Raw genomic sequence first — 25074 nt, forward strand, 5'->3', positions numbered from 1 at the left:
AGGGTCACCAAACTGGAGATAGATCCATTCAGGATGTCCCATCCAGATATCCTTGTAGCTAGCTCCAAATCCTTTCCCACTTGTTCAAAGAAATATCTCCCACCATGCTGAGAAGTATCCCAGAATCCCTGGCCATGAGGTCCCAGAGTTGAGCTCATACTTGTGGGCCATCCCTGGCAGCCATGATGAGGCACAGCCGAGGTAGGGTACTATGGAGATGCCACACTGGTGAGGGAAGAGGAGGTGGTCGTGTGTGGGCCTACCACATGTTGCAGTGAGCTAGTATTAGGGGCGCTCCTCACTCCTATGCTGCTAGGAGCCCAGAGAAGGTAGCTATCTCCCACTGGTCACACAGCAGTAACTCCTGGCTCAAGGGCCAGTCACGAAGATAGATGGTGGAATCAGATTCAGTCTAGAAAAGCCCAGGCAGCTGATTCCAGGAACTATTGCTGGGAAGAAGAGCAGCCCTGGGCACATGGACATACAGATGGATGCCTGAACGCTGAAGCGAGGCCCAGTTAGAACATCTCCAGCTCCTTTATTTCCCTGCTATTAAATGCTTAGCGGAGGCCTGTGTTTGTCCTCCCAGTGTGCTGTTTTGAGTATACCTGCTGAGAAGATGAGCTCACTGGAGACAGCCCTATCACCACCCTTCTGGGCTTCTACACTCCTGTCATTATGGCTTGGAAGGGCCTTCGCAGCTGCACTGATGCCCCCCCTTGCCCAAACAGAAAGGAACCTAAGGCAGGGGCTTCAGTGCTGTGCTGGGCTTATGTGAGCCCCTCCACCTCAGGATATTTAATCAGTCCCCAGGACCTGCCATGGCCTCTGCTGTATGTGGTTTCTTAACAGAATACATGGAAAGAGTCTGGACACTGAACACAAGAGGACTCGGAAGCCAGCAGGTGACCTGTTACTGTGTCCGGGTCTTTGGGTTGTGTTGAAGGCATTCATAAGCGTCTATCAGCAACAACAGTGTGGGAGCTAGTGGGTGATACCGGGCCCCAGATTACCTACTTCCGGAACCATCTCTAGCTCAGGAGATTCATGTCTTCTCCCAGCAACCCCACTGATAGCCTCAGCAGGGTATGGTTGTAGCAGGGAAAGCCTGGCCTACTGCCCTGAGGCCTTCCTGAGCTGCATCCACAGTGGCAGAAGGAACTGGACCGCAGCTGGGGAATTTTGGTAGTGACTTGGAGACTGGGTCTGGAGCCCCAGTTCTCCCTATACCTAGGCCAGAAGGGTGGGGTGAGTCTAGGACATGGGAGGCAGGTCTCAGACATCAGTACCTCAAAATATCTCACAGGCGGTGGCAAGTATCCTTCTATCCAAGCTTCCCAAGGGGCATGGTATATATGTACCCAGTCCAGGAGAAAAGCTCTGGAAACCATTCCCGTGTGAGACTCACCTCCAAGGAACATGTCATGAAATGTCCCCAACAAACAGTTCTGAGCTGGTGTGTGCCCTCGGTAGTCTTCCCCAACAACCGGGAATCCTCTTGCAATCATCATAGACTAGGAGGAAAACTGGCCTCCTTGACTGGCCACTCAAGGGGCTCCTTCTCAGAACCTGGTCCCTCATCAGGGCCACATTACTGTAGCCCAAGCTGAGATAATTGGGACTTTTTAAATGTCACCCGAAGCTGGAAACACTGGTAAGACATTCTCTGAGCACACCAGCACTGCTATGATAAAGTGGAGATGTGCCATCAAAGGGAAAAACTACCGGAGAAAAGGCAGGCATTGGCTTCCTTCCTTATAGACGCAGGGACTGTCAGGCTGCCCAACATGGTGATCTCCTCACCTGGCACTGCGCCTCCACGACTGGGCACACCACTGGGCAGCCCAGGCGGAATCCCTTCCACCACTGGTTGCGCCTGGGGCCCCTCAGCTAATTGCCTACTACTTAGCTCACATAGCATCCCTCGCTCTAAGCTGTGGAAGGCCAGATGCTGGAGGCTGGCTTCGAGTTGATCGAACCTGGGGCCCCAGACACCTTCCCAAAGGAGAATCTGACGTTGAGGCCCAGCTGGAAGACTGAAAAAACAAACCTGGCTTTCCATTGCCAGCAAGTCCCTGTGTCACCCTAAAGTTCCTTCGTGCTATGGGGGACGGAGGAAGGCGATCTGGGTAGGGAGGAAGCAGTAGTTAGCAGAGAGGTGAAACAGAGGGGCTCCTAGCTGTGCTGTAGGGCTGCGCCTCCCACCCAGAGGGACCCTCCACCTCCACCTGTCTGGAGGCCACATATAGTACAGCAGCTTTATTGACCAGACTTCTCAGCAAGAGCACACACAGCAGTGGGGCCTGTACAGCCCAGCCCCAGAGGGGTCCAGCTGCCTAGAGCCAGGTGTGGGGACCTCAGATTTCCCCTTCGAGTGCACCCAGAACCCAGCCTCACCCCTACTCCAGGCCCTTGCTGAAGTGAAGGACTGCAGGGGGTGGGAAGAAAATCACATAAAAGTTGGGAAGGAAGATAGACCTGGAGCAGGGACATAGGGGACTGACGTTGCCCCAGCAGCTGGCAGAGGTGATCCGTGCAGGGCAGTGGGGACGTGCAGGTAGACAGGCTCACCACACAGAGCATTTATGGACAGGGTTCATGGGAGAGTCCTTGGGACAGTGGAAGGCCCGGCCGAATTCCTCAAACTGGGACACGCTACCCAGGACCCTGAGGTGGGAGAGAGACCCCAGCAGTGTGGGCTTCACTGGCCACCCTACCACTTCCAGGTTGACCCCTGACCCTTCTTGCCCCTCTAACCCCATGCAGACACAAGGAGGGGACTGCCCAGGAAGGCAGACACGCATACCGGTAGTGCTCAGGTGCGTGTTTGTCTGTCAGCACCTGCAGGTAGATGGACTGTGACCGTCGCTTGATGCACCAGTTCTGGGACCAACGGGAAAAGGGAAGAGGAAGAAATGGAGCCAGGTGTCTACTGCCTGTTCTCTGCCCTTTCCTCCACCCATAGGGCCCCAGCAGAAGCCATGGGACATCACCTCCAAGAGGACAGGCATTAGATGGATGGATGGATGGCTAGATGAATGGATGGATGGACGGACGGACAGACCGGGGGATGGATGGACAGGTAGGTAGACGGACAGACGGACAGACAGACAGACAGACCGAATCTTGGGGATGCTCATGTGAAACCTGGGCAAGACTGAAACTGAGACTGAGCATGGACACTGTGTTCCCTACTCGGCCCCTTCCCACCTCTATCTGGTCTCCACCCAGCTCACCTGGGCAAAGGCAATGAAGAAAAGCTGGTTGTGGGTGTACTTGAGCCGGTGCAGCGGGTGTTCTGGGCCATGCTCCCGGACCCACTTCTGATAGGCCTGCGGGTGCGGAAAGCGGGTAGCCGCTGTGGCCAACGCCTGCGCTGCACACTGCCTCTTCTCCATCCTTCACTCGGTCTCCTCTTGGGAGACCCCCAAGTTCTCCCCCACCACCCCAGTTCTGTACCATCAGTTCTGTATTCCCTGCCTGTACGGCTTCCCACTCTGGCGTGTTGATCCCTCGATAGTGCCACCTTCTCCAGGTAGTCCTCTGTGTTCTCCCAGTAAGATGGTGTCTTGTTTTCTCCCCTCCACCCCGAGGACCCCAGCCTAGGCCAGAGCATCAGCAGGACAGGAAGGGATGGGCTGTGTCCCTGGTCTGGGGTTCTCATAAGCTCCCACCTGTCCCCCAGCAGAGATAGAGAGTAGGCTGGGTGGCTCACATAGTAGGCCAGCTTGAGGCCTCCCATGTCTGCGATGTTCTCGCCAAGTGTGTGTTTCCCATTCACCTGCGGAAAGGGAGAGAAAGAAGAAGCTGCATGGGGCCTGCTGGCCTCCCACAGATCTGGCTAACCTGAGCTACTGCATGTCCCCTTTTCCTCCCCTCACCCCTACACAAGTACCATGTGGACCTTTGAGAACTATGTGGCTGTTTGTGTCCATGGGAATCAAGAACATATGTGCATATGCTTTATTTGGGTACACGTATGTGCACATGAGCATGCATGCTTCTAGTTTGTGGCCAGCCAAAGGGGCACTGGAGGTGAGGGTGGAAGGCCTCACCCGCTGGTTGTAGACGGTGAAGTTGTCATAGAGGCGAACAATGCACTCGGCCTTGTGCAGAAAGCGGCTGTAGGAGGCCTCAGTCCACCAGTGCAGCAGGTTTCCTGAGCGGTCATACTGTCCTCCTGTGAGCAAGGGCAATAGCCAGCGCATGAAGACCGAGCCTCACTCTAAGGGCCAAGCTGGGCACTAAGCCCCTCCCCTCCCACCAGCCAACCCCAACTCATCCTCCATGACTCCTCCCACTACTGTCCGCCCCTCCCCCAAAACCCTCTGAGGCCTTACCCCAGTCATCATAGCCGTGGGTCAGTTCATGCCCAATGATGGTACCGATGCCCCCGTAGTTCAAAGACCTGGACCGACAGCAGCAGGTTAAACCCTATCCCACCTGTCTTCTGAGAGCCCCACATTGCTGCCCAGGCTCCTACTGCCTCTGGAAGGTGGCCAGGGAGGCCCCAGAGATCTACCCATCTCCAAGACCCTCGGCATGTGTTCCCCAGCTTCCTCACTCTCCATGAAAGGGACCAGTGACCTGAGCTAGTCTGAGTGCAGGATCACCCAGATTACATTGGCCTGTGACCACGCCTCTGAGAGGCTGTCTGGTGAGGAAAGCCCAGCTCACTGTGGGCGGCGCCTGGGATGTAGAAGAAAGCCAGCTAAACATGAGCCTGAGAGCAAGCCAGAGAAGGAGCCTGACACCCACAGAGGGGGCTGATGGGCCCAGCTGCACCCTTTACGTTTCCTACTTACTGCGGGAAGTCTGGGTCATACAGGGTGGGCTGCAGGATGCCAGCTGGGAATACTAAGAGAAAGGCATGGTTAGTGGGAAACAGATCCACTTCCGGGCCCACCCTGGGCAAGGCAGGACACAACTTCTTACCCATTTGGTTCTTGTTGGGCAGATAGTAGGCATTGAGCGCCTGCGGAGGGAGCAGCCACCTGTGTGAGGAGGCCAGAGTCACCTGGAGGGTACACGGGGACTTCCCCCAGGATCCTCACACCCGAGCTCTCTTCAAGGGGGTCCTGGCATCTCGGCTAGCTTCTAACAGTGCATTCTCTGGGCTAAGCCACCACCTTACTGTCCTCTCTCATGTTTACACAGGCCCAGCATGTCAACACACCCTCTCCTCCCTCATGGCCCTCTTCGACCCATAGCTCAGAGCCGGGTACCCACGTGGATTTGTCCACCTCCTGTCGGATCTTCTTGACAGACAACTGGATGCTGAATCGGATGCTGTTCAAAATGTTCTTGAAGTAGGTCTTCTCGTGGACCTCAAACTGTATGGGGACGGGCAGTGCTCAGCCATGAGCTGGAGCAGGGCCGGGCCCTTTCCTCAGGAGCCATGATTTCTCCTCCAAGTTTGGTAGTGGGCTTCCCTGGGGCCTGGAGGTAGTGAAATCCTGCCTACCTCATACTCTTTGTCTACAGCCTCAGGTTTCAGCAGGAAGTCTGGATAGCCAACCATGACCATCATGTACTGGAGCTGCAGGCGAGAGATCAGAGCAAGGGGGCCAGGGCCTCAGGAGACAGCCTCCCACAGGCAAAAAACAAAAGGGGGAGGGGTGTCCAGTCTAGCATGGGTCTGGGACTGAGGGAGGACAGACCAGACTGAGTGATTCCAAGTCCATAAAGGCATCTCTGTATCTGTCCCCTTGTTATTCCCAGTGCCTGATACCCAGCAGGAACTCAATATTTGTGGAGTCAACAACCGGGACCCCAGCCCTATCTCACCTTAGCCCGAGCAGCTGCCTTGGTCTGGGCGTCCATCCAGTCCAGCTCCTCCAGGCGCTGGCCTAAGATGTACTTGATATCTTCCACCAGCTGCTGTACCTGCAGGGTCAGGAGTCAGGGATCAAGGGTCAACTAAGGAAGTCTTAGATCCGACCCCCAGCACTGGACACCGAAAGTATTCCTATTGTCTGGTAACACTTCTTCAGTACAGGGCACCAGGCTGGGGAGTAGGGCCCTACGCTCAGCAGCATGACAGCAAACCCCCTGCCTGGAAGGGAAAACCATCCCCACGCAAGTCTATACAGTCCTAAGGCCATGTCTCCTGAGCATGAAGGACCCTCGGGGGAAAGACAGGGCAAGCCACCTGAAGCTGACTGTAAGCAAAAGTCCCAGTGGAGGAGCATCCTAAAGCCTTGGACACAGCTAAGCCCCTCTACCCACCCTGGGACCTGCGCCACAAGGGGATCTGTGAGATCTTCCATTCTCTGCACTGAGCTCACCCCCTGCACCCCACCCTGGACCCCCGGCAGCCTGACCTTGGCTTTACTGGCAGCTGAGAAGTGTTCGTGTACAAAGAGGGCACCAAGAGCCATGCCGAAGTGGCGGTTGGCCTGGCCCAGGCAGACTCGGGCCAACTCCTGGGGTTTGTCATTGCCCTCCATCTCTTTGGCCAGCTCATGCAGTGCCTCTCGGAATGGTGGGGACAGGTGCTCACTCAGAACCACCACCACACGCCACACTAGGTAGTTGTGAAGGATCCTGGAGGCCAGGTAAAGCAGGGGGTTGTCTAGACAGATACGTATGTAGGTCATCACTGTCCTACCCACCTGTGCTCCCTAGGATAGGACTCAGTACCCACCCTGCCCCACTAAGGAGAAAGAGATCAATTTAGATATGCAGAAATCAGTTTGAAATGTCCAAGCCCCAGAAGCACACAATATGATTTTGCTACTAACAAGATCCATTAAGCCCGACCTTGATGGACTGCATTGTTTCCCAATTTCCCTTTTGGTGTGGGACACTGGGAACTCAGAAATGCATTCCTTGGTGGCTTTATTTTCCTTCCCTAGATGTCCAGGGTCTAGCAGGATCCCCCCCCCCCCCCAAGGATCTACGCATGGGCTGTAAATAGCTTCAGCTACATATCCCAAACTCTCAACCTCACCATCCCAGGAGGTGAGGGCAGCTCAAGGGGATCCCAGCCTACCCAGGCTCCCACAGGGAAGGAGTGAGCATATGACTGGAGGATCTAGATTCCCCTACCAGCGCTCCCACCTGCCTCCTTCTGTGTGGCTTCGGCAGAGACGTGGTTTACAAAGGTTACCAAGTGGACAGCTCCAGGGTGCTGATGGAGGGGCCCTAGGGCAAAGAGTGCAGGGATGGAGGAGCTACAGCCTCACCTTCGGGGTGTGGATCGGATGAGCTGGGACACCTGCTGCATGTAGTCTGTGGCCAGCAGCACCACCTCCTCCTCTTCAGAGAAGTCCTCCTGGAAGATCTGGTCCAGCAGCCATTTCCACTGCAACTGTGGGCAGGGAAGCAACGGGAGACAACAACAAAGGGGTCACAGAGAGGCAACAAAAGTATTGAGGAGCATGGAAGACCTCAGACGTACCTCAAGACCTTTGACTTACAGCCCCTACCCTGCCCCAACCACCACCCATTAGCCAGGTCTGGGGACACTCACATGGGGGGTGATCTTCTGCAGCTGCCCCAGAGTCACTTTGTTGTACACGGAGCTGACATCTCGACGGAGATCATCATATTCTGACACAGAGATCTGGAGTGGAGACCAGATAGACCCAAACCTGACCTATGTTCCCCACCCCTTGTCCCAGTCCTGGAAACTCCCAGCCCCTCCTGCTCACATTAGCTAGCCTCTGCTCCAGTTGAAGGATTTCCTGAGCCTTCTGTTCCACAGCGTCTGCACCCAGTAGTCTGAGTAGGCGCTCCATGAACACCTTGTATGCGGCCAGGACCTAGACCAGGACAAGAGCTCCTCAGTTATCAGGAGGGAGACACCTACCCCTGGGACACTCATTTCTGGGGCTCTTTCCTTCCCAGAAGCCCCAGCCTCTGCCTAGGCACCTTCTCACTCTCCTCATCTTGAGCTAGGTACAGGGTTCTCTCTGGCAGGGTGAGCCCGTCCTGGTCAATCTGGGGAGGAAAACGGGGATCCCAGGTCAGAAGTGCCAGTTTTTTAGCGTTTCCACTCAACTATCAAAGAAGAGAGGACGAACAAGTCAAACGTGAATCCGTTGTCACAAGCTCTAGGAGCATGAAAACCAGCCCCTCCCTCCAGAGAAGCTAGCTATTAGCCCGGCCTGAAGACTCCTTGGAGAGCCCACCCTCCACTCCTTCCCCAACAGCTTCACTTTCCCCACCTGTAGTGACACCGTAGGGCACTATATCCGGAGTTGGAACCTCTGGAATTCCTGGCCAACCCCAGCCATCCAGGGCGATCGCCTGCGGGCTTCCACTCCCCGAACCCCACCTGCCTGAGGGCTGGCAATTGCGGCTCCCGCAGTTCAGCTAAACACCGCAATTACTCCAGGGAAATTACTTGCGCCCTCCTCCCGCGCTCTGCCCCTGCGCGCCCCGCTCCTCCCCGCGCCCCTCGCTGTCCGAACCGTATCTCGGACGCAGGACCCAGGTCGGGGCACGCGGGGCTGAGGATACGGGGTCTCAGATGGGGTGCGAGGAATGTCGGGGGGCGGGAGGCGGGGAAACTCACACGGATGACGTAGCGCGAGGAGTTCCTGTCGTCCAGGCTGACTGTAAGCGAGAAGAGCGCGGCCGCGCTGTACACACCCTGTGCCTTGTACAACAGTCGGTTGAGGTCCCAGCGAGCCGCCCCCGGGCGATCGGCCGCGCCGCCTAGGTCCCAGCCGCCGCAGTCCTCGATGACCTCCAGCATGGGCCGCGGCCCGAGCCTCTCGATCTCGCGCATGTCGAGGCACGAGCGGAAGAAGGCGCGCACCTTGCGCTGCGCAGCGCCGCCCGGGCCTCCCGTGGGTCTCGCCAGCAGGCGCCGCAGGCGCTCCTCGTTCTGCTCTCCGATGGCCGCGATCGTGCCATAGGTGAGCTTGTCGTCGGGGATGGCGTGGCGCCGCAGCCAGCCCCCGCACGCGAACGAGTAGAAGTCCTGGCACGGGTCGATGCTGGCGTCCAGGTTGGCAGACAGGAAGCGGGCGGCGCGCGCGAAGGCCTTGCGCTCGGGGCAGCCCTCGGGACAGGCTCCGCCAGTGCCCGCCGCGCCAGGGCCCAGGTATTTGAGCGCCAGCATGGCTGCCAAGATGGCACAGAGGCCGGCGGCGAACACCAGCCCGGACAACAGGCACACCTCCCGTCGGTTCCAGCGCGGTAGCCCCGACCGGGCCCCGCTAGCACTGCGCCCTGAGCTCCTCGGGAAGCCTGGAGGTAGGGAGGTCCCTCGGGCGCCCCCGGTGCCACACCGGCTCACGTACTTGACTTCCTGGAACTCATCATAGTGCGCTGTCATGGAATACGGGGCCTCCATTGTGCCGAGGCTTTGGCTGCAGACCCCTTGTTTGGTCAGTTATGGGTTGCTTCTGTCTGCGGGCTTTCTGGTCGGCGCCCACATGGCCCTCGGTCGCAGCTGTAGGAAGGGAACATTAGAAGGTTCAGAGAGGCCCTAGAAAGTGAGGGGACCCAGAAAACAAGGGGTAGGGGTTAGTTTAAGAAGATGGAGGCCACCTGGGATCCACAACCAAGGATCCCATTTCACTCTGCCACCTTAGGAAGAAGGGCTCAGTTGCCCCCATCTCTTACTGGAATCGTAGCCCTTAACCTGTCTTCCCAGGTCTCCACAAGCTCACCACAGAGTAGGGATGCCCGGACATAAAGCAAAAGAGCACGGGGCACAAAGTGGGGCATCACTGACAACCTGTTTCCCTTGCCTGTGCCCTTCTTGCCCGTCATCCGCTCCAGCCAAACCAGGTGGGGGAGGGGGAAGCAGAAGCTGGAGAAAGGAGGTGTGGTCAGGGGCGCCTCTATGCGGACCCTGAAGCCTCCTTCAGTTCTCCGAACTAAAGAGCGACCAGGCACCCAAACTTTGTCCTCAGGGAAGTCTGCAGGACCACTCCCAAGCCACCCTCTGACTGTTTCTCTTCAACGGTCCCAAAGCCCACCAGCCCCTTCCCCAAGCAGCAGCCCTCTCCAGTCCCCATCTTTCCCCCACCCCCAACCCCCGACGGCCCTAATGGAAAACCAGAGACTGGTTTCATCATTGCCACCCATCAATGCCCCGGGCCATTCCTGGCGTCAACAGGTTCTCCCCAGAACCCAAAGTTGGGAGAAGTTTCACCCCCTTTGCTGCGCCAGCCCTGAGCTCGGAGTCTCCTGCGTCGCGCGGCGCAGTCAGCGGAGCTTGAGAGCCGAGTCCTGGAGTCGCAGCCGCAGCCGCAGCTGGAGCCGGAGCCGGGAGGACACAGACAAAGCCGAGAAGCTCGGCTCCGCGGCCGCGGTGGCCTCGGAGGTGGCTGCGATGATGGCCCCAGAGGCGGCGAACCGGAATGACACTTACCGGGCAGGTGCGCGTCTGGGCCGAGCGAGGACGGAGGGAGGGGTCGGAAGCAAATCCCGGCCTCAGCCAGAGCGGAGCTCGGCTGGCTGCGGCTCTCTCCGTGCGCCCGCCGCTTCCTCTGCCGCCGCGCCGCCCGCCAGCCCCGAAGGAGGGGGCGCGCCAGCGGCTCCACCCTCCTTCTCCCGCCCCCTGCACCCCTCCTTCTCCCTGCTTCCCTCTGGGCTACCTGTCAGCTCCAGCAGTGCGGAGGTGGGGATGGCAACCGCCGAGATACGCTCCTGAGGGTGGTGCACCAGTTTCAAGCTCCAGGACTCCGGAGTCCAGATCTGTCCCGGGAGGAGGAAGCACGGTCTCTTCTGATGAGGTTCCTCCACTTGGAGCCACCTACCAGTCTGCGGTAAAGGGGCTGAAGCTGGAGATCTGGAGGCGAGAGGGCCGTCTGGGCCGAGCCCACAAAAGCTCAGTCCAGGAAGGATTCCAATGGACTGTGGGAGGCGCAGGTGAAGAGCCTGTTAGAGCCCAGTACTCTGTCATGCACCTTCAGCACCAGGACTTCTTTGTCCTTTTAACTGGAGCTCATGCCTGCCCCGTCTTGGTTCTGGTTGGTGCAGGGCCCTTATAGGTAGGCTGCAAGGAGAGGCTGAGGCTGTGGCCTTCTCAACCTTAGGTTTTCCTGACATCGCTGACAGGAAGTCCCAGACCCACATAGAAAGGCCAAGAAAAGGATGTAGGACGGGAGAGGGAGGAATCTTGCCCCATTTCCCTCACGGGACTACACGGGGTGAATTTGTCCAGCCTTCCACCCCTTCCGGTTGTACTTGCTTTTTTAAATGTTGGGGACCTCCCTCCTTCCAGGAGGCAGAATCGTCTTTACCTCTCCACTGTATCCACAGGGTGAAGCCCACATGTGACAGAGACCTGAGAGCTTTCTGAAGGACTGGTGCTCTTTCTGGAATCTGCTTTCTCTGCCTTGACTTACCTAATCTCTTTCAGTGTCCCCAGAAAAGGACCACACAGCCCCAGCAATCTCAACCCTCTGGTTCCAGCCTGCAGGCCTGGCCTAAGCAATGTTTCAGGCATTGGTGAAGACCCATGTGACGGAATCCATGTTGAGGTGGGACTGCAGAGACGGGCCCACCATCTCGTCACACTCCGGTCAGGATGCTCTTCAGTCAGCTACCCAGTTACTGGCCTTCAGCGGCCACCCCTACCACTCTCCTGCCCGTCCAGTCTGTCCACTTCCAAGTCCCACTCTCAGGGCTGTCTCTCACTCTGACCATCCTAGGGTCCTCTTCTGCCCAATGCATTCTTCTCAGGTCCTATTAATTCTACTGAGGAGCGATGGAATTACGCAAAACGCTGTTTCCGTGAGGGGGAGGGGAGGGCAGGGCGGTGGCAGAGTGGCTCTTTGTGCTTTTAATCTGCATTTTCCCCTCAACATTCCATCTCTAGGAGGATAATTTTCCAGCCTTTTCAGGCCCTGATTGGTATCATTTCTCCGGCAATGACAGCTTTTATTTTCCCCGAAATGAATGCCGTGAAATTTCCAAGAAATATAAAAATGGATATTGTCTCAAGGAGCCGACTACTCCAAAGGCAAGGCACAGAGGCAAACATGCTTCTCCAGGGATTCCCACAGCAGCCACAGGAAGATAGGGACCCCAGTCCTCAGTCCTTTTTTTTTTTTTTTTAATTTTGTGCTTCCTTCCTCTGGGGTCAGCCCTTGGACTCCCTTCTGGTCATCATTCACACATTCGGCCGCCATTGATCCATTTATCTGTCTCCCAGCCAGGTTCTTTGGGCCTCCCAATCTTCCTGTTCTGTTCGACATCTTATTCTCCACACTGAGCCCTGAGTGCAGGACCAGGGTCAGCTGAAGTTAGCTTAGAATTGGGTCCACTGACCTCTAGGTCCTTGTCACCCTGATGTGTCCTGTGATTAGGCTGTCCATAGAAAGGGTCCAATGACCCACCCCTTCTCTATCAGGCCTATCTTGCTCTATCAGTCTCTGAGGTTCTCAGAGATCCTCCTTTAGTTGCTATGTGCTCCCAGATCTGATAAGGATTCGATTGACAGGACGAGGCCATGCCTAGCTGAGTCCAGCAGAGCTGCAAACGAGGTTCTAGAAGCCCAACTTGGGAAAAGAAGGCAGGTGGCAGTCAGAGAAGGCACAAGGGGGTGCGAGGGACAGAAGAAGAGAGTTTGGAAGCAGTTCTCTGCCTCCACACGAGCCAAAGTCATATCCCAACTACTCCATTGATGGAGTGTCCTTGATGGAGTGTCATTGGGTCTGTGTTCTAAGGAAGGAGCCCCTGTAGCTCCATCTCTGGGGCAGCAGCATTCAAAGGACTCACGGCTACTGAGCAGGCACTAAGGTGCTGTGTGTCTCACCCTAAACAAGGGCCATATCCTAAAGCCAGACCAGCCAATCCAAGGCCCAGCTCTGGTCAGTGCCAGCTCACCTCTGTACCATGTGGGATAGAACCCTGGCCCCAGAAGTGGGACAGCTCTGGGCTCCACCACAGCCTCTCTCTGATCCAGCCAGTGCCCCCGTCTCCTAGCAGGAGTTGTTGTCTCTAGGCCACAACCAGTTTCCTGCCCTCTGCCTGGCCTCCCTGGGCTTATCCATCCATTATTCACAGCACAAAATGGATTTTTAATTTGAGAAATGAAATGACTCTCCCTAGTGGCTGGTGTGGCAGGAGGGGTGGGGGAGAGAAAGGTTGACTCTTAGAGATGACTGCACGTTGCTGGCTATGGCTTTTCTTGATAAAATGAATGCCCACAGCAAGTGTTGGGGAGGATGGGGGGCCACAGATATGTGTCCCCCCACCCCCCCACCCATACCCATGCCTTTACTAATGCTGTTGCTGTCACTGTTTGAGTTAAGAATGCCCATCAGTCCTGTGGTGGCCCCTCAGTGAGGTCTGGGAGTAGCTAGAACCAGCCACCTAGTTGCTTTCTCTTGGCTGATCTGTCACCTTTCAAAGTTCTGGTCCTCACTGTCTGTTCATCTGGCTTCCCAGGATTCGGCCCCTCCAATAACTCACAGATCAACCTGGATTTTTAAATTGTATATTATTCATTAGTTAGTTATTGCAATAGGGTCTTATATGTAGTCCCTGGTCTGGAACCCCTGTGCTCAGGTGATCCTCCTGCTGCGACCTGTAAGTAGTCAGGATCACAGTTAGAGTCATTAAGCATGCCAGGCTATGAAATGGCTTTTCCCCCTTTTCCGAGATAGGGTTTCTCTGTGTAGCCCTCACTGGCATGTAACTCACTCTGTAGCCTAGGCTGGCCTCAAACTCAGAGATCTACCTGCTCCTTCCTTTTAAGTGCTGGGACTAAAGGGTACACCCCCACGCCTGACATGAAATGGCTTTTTAATTTGTGAAATAAAATGTCACTCCCTGGTGGCTGGGGTGACAGAGACCAAGTCTGAAATCTCCTGCACCCAATCTCTCTTAAGTCCCCAGTTGAGCTCCTATGTGAAGCCCTAGCTCTTCACTGACTTTCCCACTCGCCTCCAGTCTGCAGAACCCTGAGTCACCCCTCATGATGACTAAGCTTAGTCACTTTAATGTAGCCCTTAAGGCAGTGGCTTCCTCCCGTGTGTGTGTGTGTGTGTGTGTCTGTGTGTCTGTGTGTCTGTGTGTCTGTGTGTCTGTGTGTCTGTGTGTGTCTGTGTGTGTCTGTGTGTGTCTGTGTGTCTGTGTGTGTCTGTGTATGTGTCTGTGTGTCTGTGTCTGTGTGTCTGTATGTCTCTGTGTGTGTGTCTGTTTGTGTGTCTGTGTCTGTGTGTCTGTATGTCTGCCTGTCTGTATGTCTGTGTGTGTCTATATGTCTGTGTGTCTGTGTGTGTGTCTGTCTGTGTGTCTGTGTCTGTATGTGTGTCTGTGTGTCTCTGTGTGTGGGGGTGTGTTTGTGTGTGTATATCTGTGTGTGTGTCTGTCTGTCTGTGTGGTTGTGTGTGTGTGTGTGTGTCTCTATGTGTGTTGGTATGGCTGTGTGTGTGTGTGTGTGTATGTGTGTGCTAGTATGTTCATGAGTATGTGTAGAGACCAGAGACCAAGTACTGGTGTCCTTCCTTGGATATTACCTACCTTGTCTTTTGAGACAAGGTCTTCTTGGTCTGGAGCTCGCCAGTAGACTAGGCTGGCTAGACATCAAGGCAGGGAACTTCCTGTGTCCCTTCCCTTCCTAGTATGAGTCTTATAAGCATGGGTACCACACCTAACTTTTTTAAACATGGGTTCTGAGAATAGAATGCTGGTCCTCATGCTTACCCAGCAAGCATCTACCCAACTGAGCTATTGCTCTCCAGCCTGGAAATCGCCACCTTTATGTCCCTCTCTGTCCTTCCCAGTCTGAGTCTCCCCGCCTGCTCTCTTTTCCCTATGTAACTCTGATTAAGTGTAATTTCCAGGACACAGGTGGCTCTCAGATGCCTCAGGACCCTAGTGCTTATTGACTGGAGCTTCCTTCCTCTGTCACCTCTTGGACAATTGTTGATCATCTTTCTGGTTTTTTGCGGGCACTCCCCAGTGACCTCTTCAGGCTCCAACGGCTTGGGGCATGCCCTCCCTCCCTGAGTCCCCACCATACTGTTCTTGCCAGAGTCTAGTACAGAGACTTGCTAAGTGGGTTCCAGGAATCCACTTGTACTTACTGATGCAACAAGATTACAGCATCACACCCAGCCTCTAGGGATTGAACTTGGGCTCTCATGCTTGCACAGAAGACATTTTTCCAACTAAGCCATCTCCCCAGCCCCTAGAACAATGTTTTATGTGAGTAAATGTCTAACTAACTTTTAGTTTCAAATAATTTAAGCCATGCACATTTGTAGGGGACCGACCCGAAGAGTCTCCTTCCCATTGCTTCCCATCCTCTGAAGCCCTGCCCACACCCTTTGTGAGCCCCTGGTTTCTGAGGCCTCCTTGGTCCTACCCCACATCCTTGTTTATGGCAACTGAGTGTTCTTCCTTAAGTCCACTCTACTTTTGGAGCAGATCCACATCTGTGCCCAGAAATCCAGGCAAGAGCATCTTGAAGCTGGCTGGGGTCCAGAACTAAACCCAGATCCAAACCAAAGCAAGCTTCACATGTTGATCATACTGAGGGCAGGTGCTTTACCCAGAAAGCTCTGAAGGAATCGGAGACCTTGTGGCTAGGACCTTGGCCTCCTGTCCAGACATCCTGCCTCCAAAGGCCTTTCCTGGATCTTCCTGGCTGGAGCAGCTCAGCCATCTTTCGTCAGCTGCTCTGGGTACATCTTGTACCGGATTTGTCCCTACCTGACATTCTCTTGTGACTTGCTCTGTTCCCAATGGCAGCCTCCCTTCCTCGGTCTGTTGGGAGCACCATCCATCCTGCCAAGTGAGGCTTGGGCACCAGGCTCAGGGTCAGTCTCAGGGGCTGGCTAGGCCTGGCTCTGACCCTGGATAGTCCAACCCAATAGAGCACACTAGGCAGTATCAACCAGAGGGAGAATGGATGTGGTATTGGGAAGCAGAGTTTGGAAGCCTGCAACTCTGACAGGTGGGCCTCTGGGGCTAACCATTTTGATGGAAAGTCAGCTCGGCTCTCGCAGCAGACAGGAACGAGAGCAGGGCATCGGGGGCTGTGTGGCATTGGACCTCACAACTTCGGCACCCTTTCCTATCAGGGCCACCATAGCCACTGCCCATTACTGCAAGGAGGTAACCAAAAGGACCCAAATGAAATTTTCCTTGGCTCAGAGGGTCTCCCAGTCCCCTCCCCCAGCACTTCATCATCATTTCAAGTGATTGGAGCTGAAGGGGATTGTTAGATAATTAAAGCTGAGCCACTAATTGTCCCTTTCAGGAAAGGGACTCTGCAGAGGGGAGGGGACACGGAATCTCAGGTGGCTATGTCTGGCTCTGGCCCTGGGTGGGGCTTTCTAGAATGTCTGAGTGTGTCCAGGGCAGGCAGAGACCTGGTAGAATGGAGAACCAGAACAGAGCTCAGGGCTCAAGGAGGCACCTGTGTCATACCATGAATGTCCATGCCTAGCTCTATGCTCTGCACCCACCCATCCAGACGTAGACTGGAACAGGGCTTAGCAAGGGTATCTCATTTACAGTATCCTCCGTAAACAAGAGGCAGGATTCCAGGACCCCCCAGGTTCCAGGCTGACCCCTGAGCATAGAACGTTGGTGGTAAATTCCTGCCCAGCCTTCATCCATTGCTGGCCCCTGAAGCGGACACTCTGGCCTCACAGAGTTAGCCAGCAACTAGGTCCATCAGTCTAGAATCCCGGTCACATCTGCGACTCCCATCAGACTGGTTCCAAAGTCCCTCCTGGAAAGATAGCCAGGACCTTTGACACTGTTGCCAAAGGAAGTTCTTGTTGTCTATTGCTGTCTAACAAAGCTGCCCCAAACAGTCATTAGAGCACAGCTGGACACCTTCACAGTCTCTTTGCTCCTGGCCCAGGTGTGGCTGACTATATTTTTGTGCTCAGTGTTCCACTAGACTTAGATCAAGGTGTCAACCTCGACTGTCACTCTCCCCTGAGGCTCAGGGTCTTTCCCTATGCTCACTGGTGGGGCAGAATTCTCTTCCTTTTAGCTAGATGCCTCAGGTTTCTACCTCAGGCTTGCTGTCCACTGAGGGATGCTAGGGACACCTGCATTTCTTATCAGCATCTCTAAAGCCAATAACAGGGCTTTAGAGCTAATCTGAACATCTACTGGATCACACTGAACAACCAAGAGAATATTCTGCTGTAAAGTGCTCACATGCTAGGTCAATTCATACTAACAATATCCCCCATTTTGAGGTCAACTCATTGGAATCCTCCTTGAGTCTTCAAAACCTTTTCACAAAAGCTAACGCCAACACATGAGCATCAAGCACTGACCTAACCTGGTTACATTGTTTGGCTTTTGTTTGTTTGTCAACTTTGAAGACACTGGGATCATCTGGGACGAAAAGACTTCAACTGAGAAAATGTGTCCCTTGGATTGAAGTCTGTGGGACATTTCCCTGATTAATGACTACTATGGGAGGGCCCAGCCCATTGTGGGTGGTGCTATCCCTGGGTGGGTGGTTCTGGGTTCTATAAGAGAGCAGAGTGAGCAAGTCATGGGAGCAAGGCAACAAGCAGCATTCCTCCATGGTCTCTGTTTCAGTTCCTGCTTCCAGGTTCCTGCTTGAGTTCCTGCCATGATGTCCCGTCACGAAGGACTATAAGCTGAAACAAGCCCTTTCTTCCCCAAGTTGCTTTTGGTCGTGGTGTTTATCACAGTAGCAGAAGCCTAACTCTGAACCTCTAAGGCTAAGTTTATCTTCTTCAGTTCCCAGAATGATTCCAAGAGTGAGCACCATGATTCCCCTATTTTACAGAGAATACAACCAAGATACCATGAATTCCACAAAGCCACCCAGCCGATCTGTAGCCTAGTCAAGATGCAAGAGTTGCCCAGGGTCTAATCTAGGCTTTGCTGTGTGTTCTTTGGAAAATCGTGCAACTACTCTGTTCAATGAAAATCCTAAAATACTCACCATAGACAAGTAAGTCAGATTTCATGCTGACATGATAGAAGACCAGCGAATTGACCCACCCCTTCCAAAGTCATTGGCATGTGGCTGCTGGACCCGCAGCTGTAATACCTGATGAGGCAAATGGAACCTGTCCCTGATGCCCATCCAGCTACAGCCAGTCTGACCCCGCAACCCAATGACAATGCCCCCAGCAGCAAGGCTGAGAGGTCTCCCAGCATTAAGAACCCCAGGATGAATGGCCAGGAACTGCTGCTCTGCAGGCTGGCCTCTGGACACCTGAGTGGGGCTTGAAGCCCTCTCTCCTCTCTGCAAAGCAGTTCTGGGGAGAGAGGTGAGATGCAGAGGAAGCAATGGCCACCTGCTCCCTCCCCCATGAGAAAAGCTGTCAGTCACCCCCACGGTCACCTCCCCCACTTCCCGCCCCCGCCCCCACGCTTGAGCTGCCTCCCTCAGTAATGGGCTTAATCATAACATGCATTAGCTAGGGCCTGCTGCCTGCAATTACCACTTCAATCAGCCACCCACCACCCGCCACCCCCCAGCCTCAGGCCACCCATGGGGACATCCCAGCAGTACACCCCGCCTCCCTGAAAATGTAGCTTAGGAGCCCCAGACTGTGCAGATGGACATTGATGTGACCCCTGCAGCAGAGCCTTGGGGTGGGGCTGGCCAGCGGGCAGAGAGCCACATCTCAGGGCTCCAGGCAATTATTTTAAAAGCCCGTTGAGGGAAATGTGCTGCCTGCCCGGTGCAGTGTTGTCTTCCTGAGGTTATGTTGACCCAGGTAGCTGACAGGCTGCTAGCACACAGTATGTTCATGTGCTGGTTACAGCACACAGGCACCAGCTGGCACCAGGACATCAGGAACACATATACATGGTACCCACCTGGACCTCAAAGAGTTGGCTACTCGCTGTCTCTAAGATGTAGGCACAAAGCCTGCCCTTGGTTTTGGGGGCTCTTCCTATGCAGTCTCTTGCACTCTTTAGACCTAACCTCCTAGCGCCCACTCCCTCCTAGGGAACAAAGGTGCTGAATCGGACTGGAAGACTTCCCATGACATCCAGCCTCTGAGCTAGATGGGAACTGGAGAGAAGGGCAGAAGGCGGGCCTGGTGCGGGGAGTGGAGGGGGTGCTGTTGTGCTGTGATTCTCTCTAATTGCTGTTTTGCTGAGAGGTAATTAAAATGCCTTTTTATTTCACACGTCAGGGCCCTTGCCAGGCTGCGGAGAGGGCACAGGGGGGGAGCCAGGAGGCAATAGAGAGCTAGGCACATGCAGGAGTCAGAGGGTGAAGTACTGAGCCCGACCAGCCTGCCAGGAGACCTCGGTCTGGCCCATGGTCCAGCCTATGAGCACCTGAGTATTGTCCAGATCACAGCCTGTGGAGCCAAGAAAGGCCATGATAATGAACACAGCACCAACTCTGGGAGTTTCCTCCACACAGGTGTTTGCTGGCTGTTCAACTTGCAAAAAACAACTACTCCTGTGGAGATACCACCAGTATCCCAGGAGAGAGGAAGAGCCAGGAACCCCTCCCTGGCTTCTTAATCCCTAGCAGGACAGGATCTGAACTGAACAGACTCTAAACCCAAAAGCATCAGATCAACGTGCCTACCCATCCAGCCACATACCTGTCTCCTCCTAGAGTTCCACAGCCCTACCCTGACTCTCCTTGGAGCCCCGGGGGAAAGGGCACAGTTTTGAGGTGCATGACAATACCTGCAGTCAGGCATCAATCCATGCACATCCCTCTAGACTGTGGTTACCTGAGGACAGACCCCTGGAGCAGAATAGTCACGACTTGCACTGGCCATAATCAGACAAGCCTAGCCATTTACCCAGCCAGAGTCAGGCTAGAAAGCAGAAGGTCCCCTGCCTTCTCCTAGGATTGCTGGAGACGGTGGATTAATAGCACATAGGCTTCAGTGGCAGGGGTGGAGGAGGCAGACCCAAGGCCAACTGAACCCCACCTCTGTGTTTCTTGTACTGCTCCACCCCACTTCCTATCTGCTGATTCTCTTCTTTCAATGTGGCCTGGTATAGCGTCAATCCATCCATACCTCCATCCCCTTCTCCACCACCATCAGTACCCCCATCAGTACCCCATCATTACCATCAGTACCCCCATCAGTACCCCATCATTACCCCATCAGTACTCCCATCAGTACCCCCACCAGTACCCCCACCATTACCCCCACCAGTACCCCATCAGTACCCCCACCAGTACCCCCACCAGTATCCCCACCAGTACCCCCACCAGTACCCCCACCAGTACCCCCATCAGTACCACCATCAGCTCATCTATTATCCTCGTCTTTGTAGAATTCATCATCATCTCTACCATGGGCATCAACATCCTGTCATCGCCATCCCATCACCAGTGCTAGCAACGCCGCCATCACCATCAGGACCCACCCGGTACCTAGCACTATCTAATCTCATTGACTTCTCAGAGTGAGACCTCTGTGATCTAATTTCTCAGGTGGACAGACCAAGCCTTGCAACCAAGGAGCTTACCTAAAGCCTCCAAGGCAGGATTTGAGTCTGAACTGCTTGACCCCAGTTCAAAGTTATAATTGCTACACAGCACCACTGTCGGTCCAGAGGCCATGTCAAAGGGAAAGGAAAAGAGCGGTCCATTAGGATTACTTAGGAAGCAACAGAGACAGAGGTGTGCCCATTACTTAGTTCAGTTTCCTTAGCAGACAGCCTCTTGTCACTCTAATAAATGCTTAACAGCCTTGCTCCCAGTCCTCCCCTGGCTGGCTTCACCAGAGCTACAGGGGAGGAATAACTCCAAGAAAAGCCACTGAGATTCAAGCTAAGGGAGTGGAGGGATGGCTCAGTGGTTAAGAGCCCTTGTTGCTCTTCCAGAGGACCTGGGTTCAATCCTCAGCAACCACATGGTGGTTCCCAGCCATCCAACACCCTCTTCTGATCTCCGCAAGTCCCAGGCAAGCACATGGCTCAAATACATCCAGACAAAACATCCATACACATAAAATTAAAGTATTTTAAAAGAAATAGGTAAGCTGAAGACCAGGGTTTTGTTTGTTTTGGAGTTTGTTTGTTTTAGAAATGCACCCATGCAGAAGCCAGAGACTGGAGTCATGTCATGTGCCTTCCCCAATTGCTTGCTGTGCTATTTTTTGTTATATGTATTTTATATGTATGGGAGTCCTACATGCATGTATGTGTATGCACAGTGGACTTGCTGGGTGCCAGTGGAGGTTGGAGGAATGCATTAGATTCCCTGGAACTGGAGAAACCACCATGTGGGTGCCAAGAACAGAACCCAGGTCCTCTGCAAGAGCAACCAGTGCTCTTTAAGCACTGAGCCACCTCTCCAGTCCCTCCAACTTATCTTTTGAGATAGACTCTCTCCCTCTTTGGTGCCGGGATTTACAGGCACGCACTGCTGAGCCTGTTTTTGCTTTTGTTTTGAACATGGGTTCTAGAGAACTGGACGGGGGAGGGGTCCCCTGTGTTTACACAGCGTGCAGTTTAACACATGAGTCATTTTCCCAGTCCTGAATTCCGGTTTTTGTCTCCAGTACAATGGAAGGCAGACAGCCCCATTTTGTGAGCCATGATCAGCTCTAGGAGGCACCGATCACCAGTGGTGGCCACTCTGAGGTTGAACTGTGTCCAGTTGGGATTGCTGTAACAAACACAGTAGGCCTGGGATACGTGTTTGGAAGGCTGGGAGTATGTATGGGTCAGGGAGCTGACATGGACAGGTTCTGCTGAGGACCTGTTCCTTTTTGTAGAAGGCAATCTTCCTGCTCCATCCCCACATGGTAGAGAGCAGGGAAGTAAGGCAAACCCATTCGTGTCCCATCATTAGGGATCCTCTCTCAGATCTGATTCCTCCCCAGCAAGACCATCAGTGCTGTGGTTTCAGACTATCATGTGGGAGGGAGTGCTTTCAGCCAGTTCATACAGACAGTGAGGTCAGTGGGTACTCGACAGCCCAGCCAGGCAACAGCCAAGGACACAGGGTAGATAACAGCCAAGAGAAAACTCCTTTCTTTCCAGCCTGCCAACCTTCTCTCCTCAGCCTCACCTGTCCTTGGGTCCCATTGACCCTAGTGTATTTGTCACTTAGGGAGGCTCGGGAGAGCAGTCACATCTTCAGCGTCTCATCATGTCCTTTGTGGTATGTTTTGTTTTTTGGAAGTACTGGGATGGGCATGTTTGGGATACTTGAGGGATAGTAGAGGAAGGATCAGGGATCCTGAGGCCCATCTACAGGTACTCCCCTCTTAAATCCAAGGATGACAACTTGCACCTCCTCCTGTCCATCATGGTAGCTCTGTGGTCTAGAGGTAAGTGATCCAGGAATGGAGGGAAGACGCTGGGGACCCCCTGGGTCTCTGCAGAGGACAGGGGATGCCTCTGTCTTGTGCAGCAGCATGGGCTCTGGGCAGGAAGGGTCTCAATTTGTGTCCCCCAGTGTGTCACACAGACGGAAAGAATGAGTAGAAACCTTAGGAGTAAAAGCCCTCCTCAGGTGGGTTGTAACCCCCAGTCAAGGGAGCTCTCCATCACTGGAGAAACTGACTGACATCTCAAATGAGATGAGAATGTTCTAGTTGAAATCTCAGCACCAGCATTCACTAGCTGTGTACAGGATACTTGGCCTCCGTGAGGCTTGTTGTCTTTATCTGAAAAAATGGGGGTGATAAGACCTCCCCTGATTTGCTGAGATCCGGAGGAGGGTACTGTCCAGGAAAGCAGAGAAGAGCCGTTGATGAAGGCTGGGCAATGGCCCAGTGTGGGTGCTGTGTCTAGAAAGTTCCTCCTCCCAAGAGACCAGCTTCAGAGCAAGGTTAAAGAGCTTGGGAAAACAGCCCAGGCTGCATTTGGGGGACAGTGAAGTCTACAGAAACCAATGGAATCTGAGAGTAGGAAAGGTGTCCCCTGCCAACACTCGCTGAGCTGGAGCTCTCCCTGTCTCTCAGCCTTAGCATCCTCATCAGTTACGAGGGAATCCCAGCAGGGCCAACCTCTGAGGGAACTGTAGGATTCACACAAGGCAATGCAATGAAAGCTCTCGGCAGTATGTCAGGCACACCGAGGCAGGGACACCACACACACACACACACACACACACACACACACACACACACACACACACGCCCATATGCACACCTGGCTGGCTTCCCTGAAGAAGCCCTGGTACCCCCCACCACCCTTAGCATCCACCTCTGGATGCTACAGCAGTCATGCTCATGGCTGTCAATGTTCCCTGCCAGCTAATGGACCAATTTTTTAGCATTACGGAGATTTGGCCAATTTGGCGGCCCTGACAGAAAGGCTCACGGAGTGAACAGTTGCCTGAGGGTAGGGTGGGGTGGGAGAGCTGAGGAGGATGGGAAGAGAAGGGGCTGCAGGCACTCCCCCACCTCTCTGCCTGCTCCAGCCTGGAGCCTCCTGGTCCAGCCAGGGGAGGTGGAGCTATTGGGGAGATTACAGAGATAATTACCCCCACTTACAGGCCCCTCCTGTGCTGAGCACTTTGCATATATTTTCCTCTTTTAATCCTCCATAACCCTATGAGGCCATTCCTATTATTTTTTTCCATCCTTCCTGATGTGGAACTTAGGCACGAGGTGCTGTGCTCGCTCAAGGTCATGCGGCCAGAAAGTGACAGGAGTCGAGAGGAAGAGTTGAGGTTTAAAGTCAGGCCTTCTCACTGTCACCATGCTCCATCGTGACTATAGATCGAGAATCAGGCCAGACACCCTTCAGCCATCTGCCCACCCCATCACCCATCACTCAAGGGTCTCAACCCCGAGTCACCATGTTCTAAGGGCTCTGTAGCTGGGGATCCCCTATGTGCCACCAAGGGGTCCCGATTTCCTTTTTCCATCTGTCTGAAGGTGTGCCCTCACATCTCAAAAAAAAATTCCTCAAGCCAGCATACTGCAGGGAGAGGGCACTGGTGCCTTAGCCTGGAGCTGGGCTTCTCTCTCCTGTCCAGGCTGGGCAGCATCCCTAACAATCTATGGCTTCCCAGGGCTGGTCCTAAGCAGTGCTAAGCTGCACTCTACCTCAAGCCCTGGGCTCGTATAAGAGCAGGGAGGCTGCGTTGCCAGGGGAGAGGGGGAGGGGGCTGGAGAGGGGGAGGGGAGAAGCCGCCACAGGCAGTGGGGAGGGGGCTGCTGGGCTCTGTGCATTAAGCGATCAGAGAGCACAATATTTCATTGCCGGCAATCGCAGCCAAGACATCAACTGCTTGGGGAGAGCAGCCTTAAAAGCCTTTTGATTTTATTTCTTCCACTTCATTTTTTTTTCTTCCCTTTCCTTGCTAGTGTCCTTGACAAGGCTCCCATCCCCCTCTCCTGCCCCTTCCCCAACCTGGGCTCTAATGCTCCTTAGAGTCTGGCTGAGAAAAGCTGAGCTTCCTCTTTGAGGCTTTTGCAAAGCTAAGCACCTCCAAGAGCTCTAGCCCAGTAAGACTCGAGACTTGCATGTGGCTGGGAAGACGCCTTGGCATACTTGTGTATGCCCCCCCACCTTTACAGGTATAGGTCTGTGTACACGTACACGTGTGTGCATGCCTTGATGGAGAGAGAGAGAGAGAGAGAGAGAGAGAGAGAGAGAGAGAGAAGCCCTCACCCTCGGGTAACCAGCATGTGCCCACAGAAAACACTACCCTAAATAAGAAGAAATAATGGAGCGGGTGGTGGTATGGGTTGAGTGGGGACTACCGCAAATTCAATGACTCGGGGTGGTGAAGAGTGGAGAAACCCTTAGGCGTCAGTCCAGATGGACCCAATCATGAACCCACTGTAGATTCCAGAGACCCTGAGACCTAGACTTGTGCAGGAAACAAGTACTGGCTCCTTACAGAGTGATGCATACGGGCCTTCTAGGTCGCTGCGGGACACTGAGCCGGCCGCCCGTGACGTCAGCCTGTGGGCTGTGACGTCATTGCCCCGCCCCCGCCGCTCTCTTTTTCCCTCCTCCCGCAGGGTGCTTCATCTCCACCTAATGGCAGGCGACGCAGAATTGCACATCTGTCTTGTCGGGAATTAGTTAATTGAATCAGGCGGCCGGAGCTGCCGCAGCGACCTCGGGCCTGGCCCCTGGGAGGGGGGCTGGGCAAGGTGGGGGGAGGCTCAGACTGGAGGGCCGCTTAGGGGGCTCACACCTAGGCTGGTGCGGGAGACGCAGTGATGTGTGAATGTAGGTCAATGTCCC

General features: G+C 54.4%; 1 protein-coding gene across 8 annotated transcripts; it reads right to left on the bottom strand.

Moving 5' to 3' along the window:
- Nucleotides 1-2244: 2244 nt before the first annotated feature.
- On the bottom strand, nt 2245-11663 carry Ecel1 (endothelin converting enzyme-like 1). 8 transcript variants are annotated; one of them, XR_015628876.1, is made up of 19 exons: nt 10334-10453; nt 8522-9406; nt 7876-7944; nt 7656-7766; nt 7475-7567; nt 7188-7312; nt 6324-6546; nt 5788-5886; nt 5465-5539; nt 5230-5333; nt 4936-4994; nt 4806-4857; nt 4341-4408; nt 4056-4180; nt 3716-3781; nt 3237-3332; nt 2994-3147; nt 2807-2883; nt 2245-2667 (listed from the first exon to the last, which is right to left on the bottom strand). XR_015628876.1 is itself a non-coding variant. In XM_087567487.1 (19 exons), the coding sequence occupies exons 3-19, from the start codon at nt 9305-9307 to the stop codon at nt 2568-2570; spliced, it is 2328 nt and encodes a 775-aa protein (XP_087423613.1). In that variant the 5' UTR covers nt 9308-9406; nt 10560-10725; nt 11313-11663; the 3' UTR covers nt 2245-2567. The 8 variants fall into 8 exon arrangements, 7 of the variants coding, with proteins under 7 accessions (XP_087423613.1, XP_087423616.1, XP_087423615.1 ...); XM_087567487.1 differs by lacking the exons at nt 2994-3147; nt 10334-10453 and adding exons at nt 10560-10725; nt 11313-11663; XM_087567490.1 differs by lacking the exons at nt 2994-3147; nt 10334-10453 and adding exons at nt 10560-10772; nt 11313-11632.
- Nucleotides 11664-25074: the final 13411 nt, after the last annotated feature.

The sequence above is a fragment of the Rattus norvegicus genome, chromosome 9 (genome assembly GCF_021556685.1).
Source record: "Rattus norvegicus strain SHRSP/BbbUtx chromosome 9, alternate assembly SHRSP_T2T, whole genome shotgun sequence".
Classification (NCBI taxonomy): Eukaryota; Metazoa; Chordata; class Mammalia; order Rodentia; family Muridae; genus Rattus; species Rattus norvegicus.

Excerpts from the sequence above, each read along its gene's own strand:
- Ecel1 (XM_087567487.1), bottom strand. The coding sequence starts at position 9,307 with ATGGAGGCCCCGTATTCCATGACAGCGCACTATGATGAGTTCCAGGAA. Across the intron at positions 7,568-7,655 it reads TGGAGCAGAGGCTAGCTAAT|ATCTCTGTGTCAGAATATGA; the intron begins GTGAGCAGGAGG and ends TCTCCACTCCAG. Across the intron at positions 6,547-7,187 it reads ATCCGATCCACACCCCGAAG|GATCCTTCACAACTACCTAG; the intron begins GTGAGGCTGTAG and ends CCTGGCCTCCAG.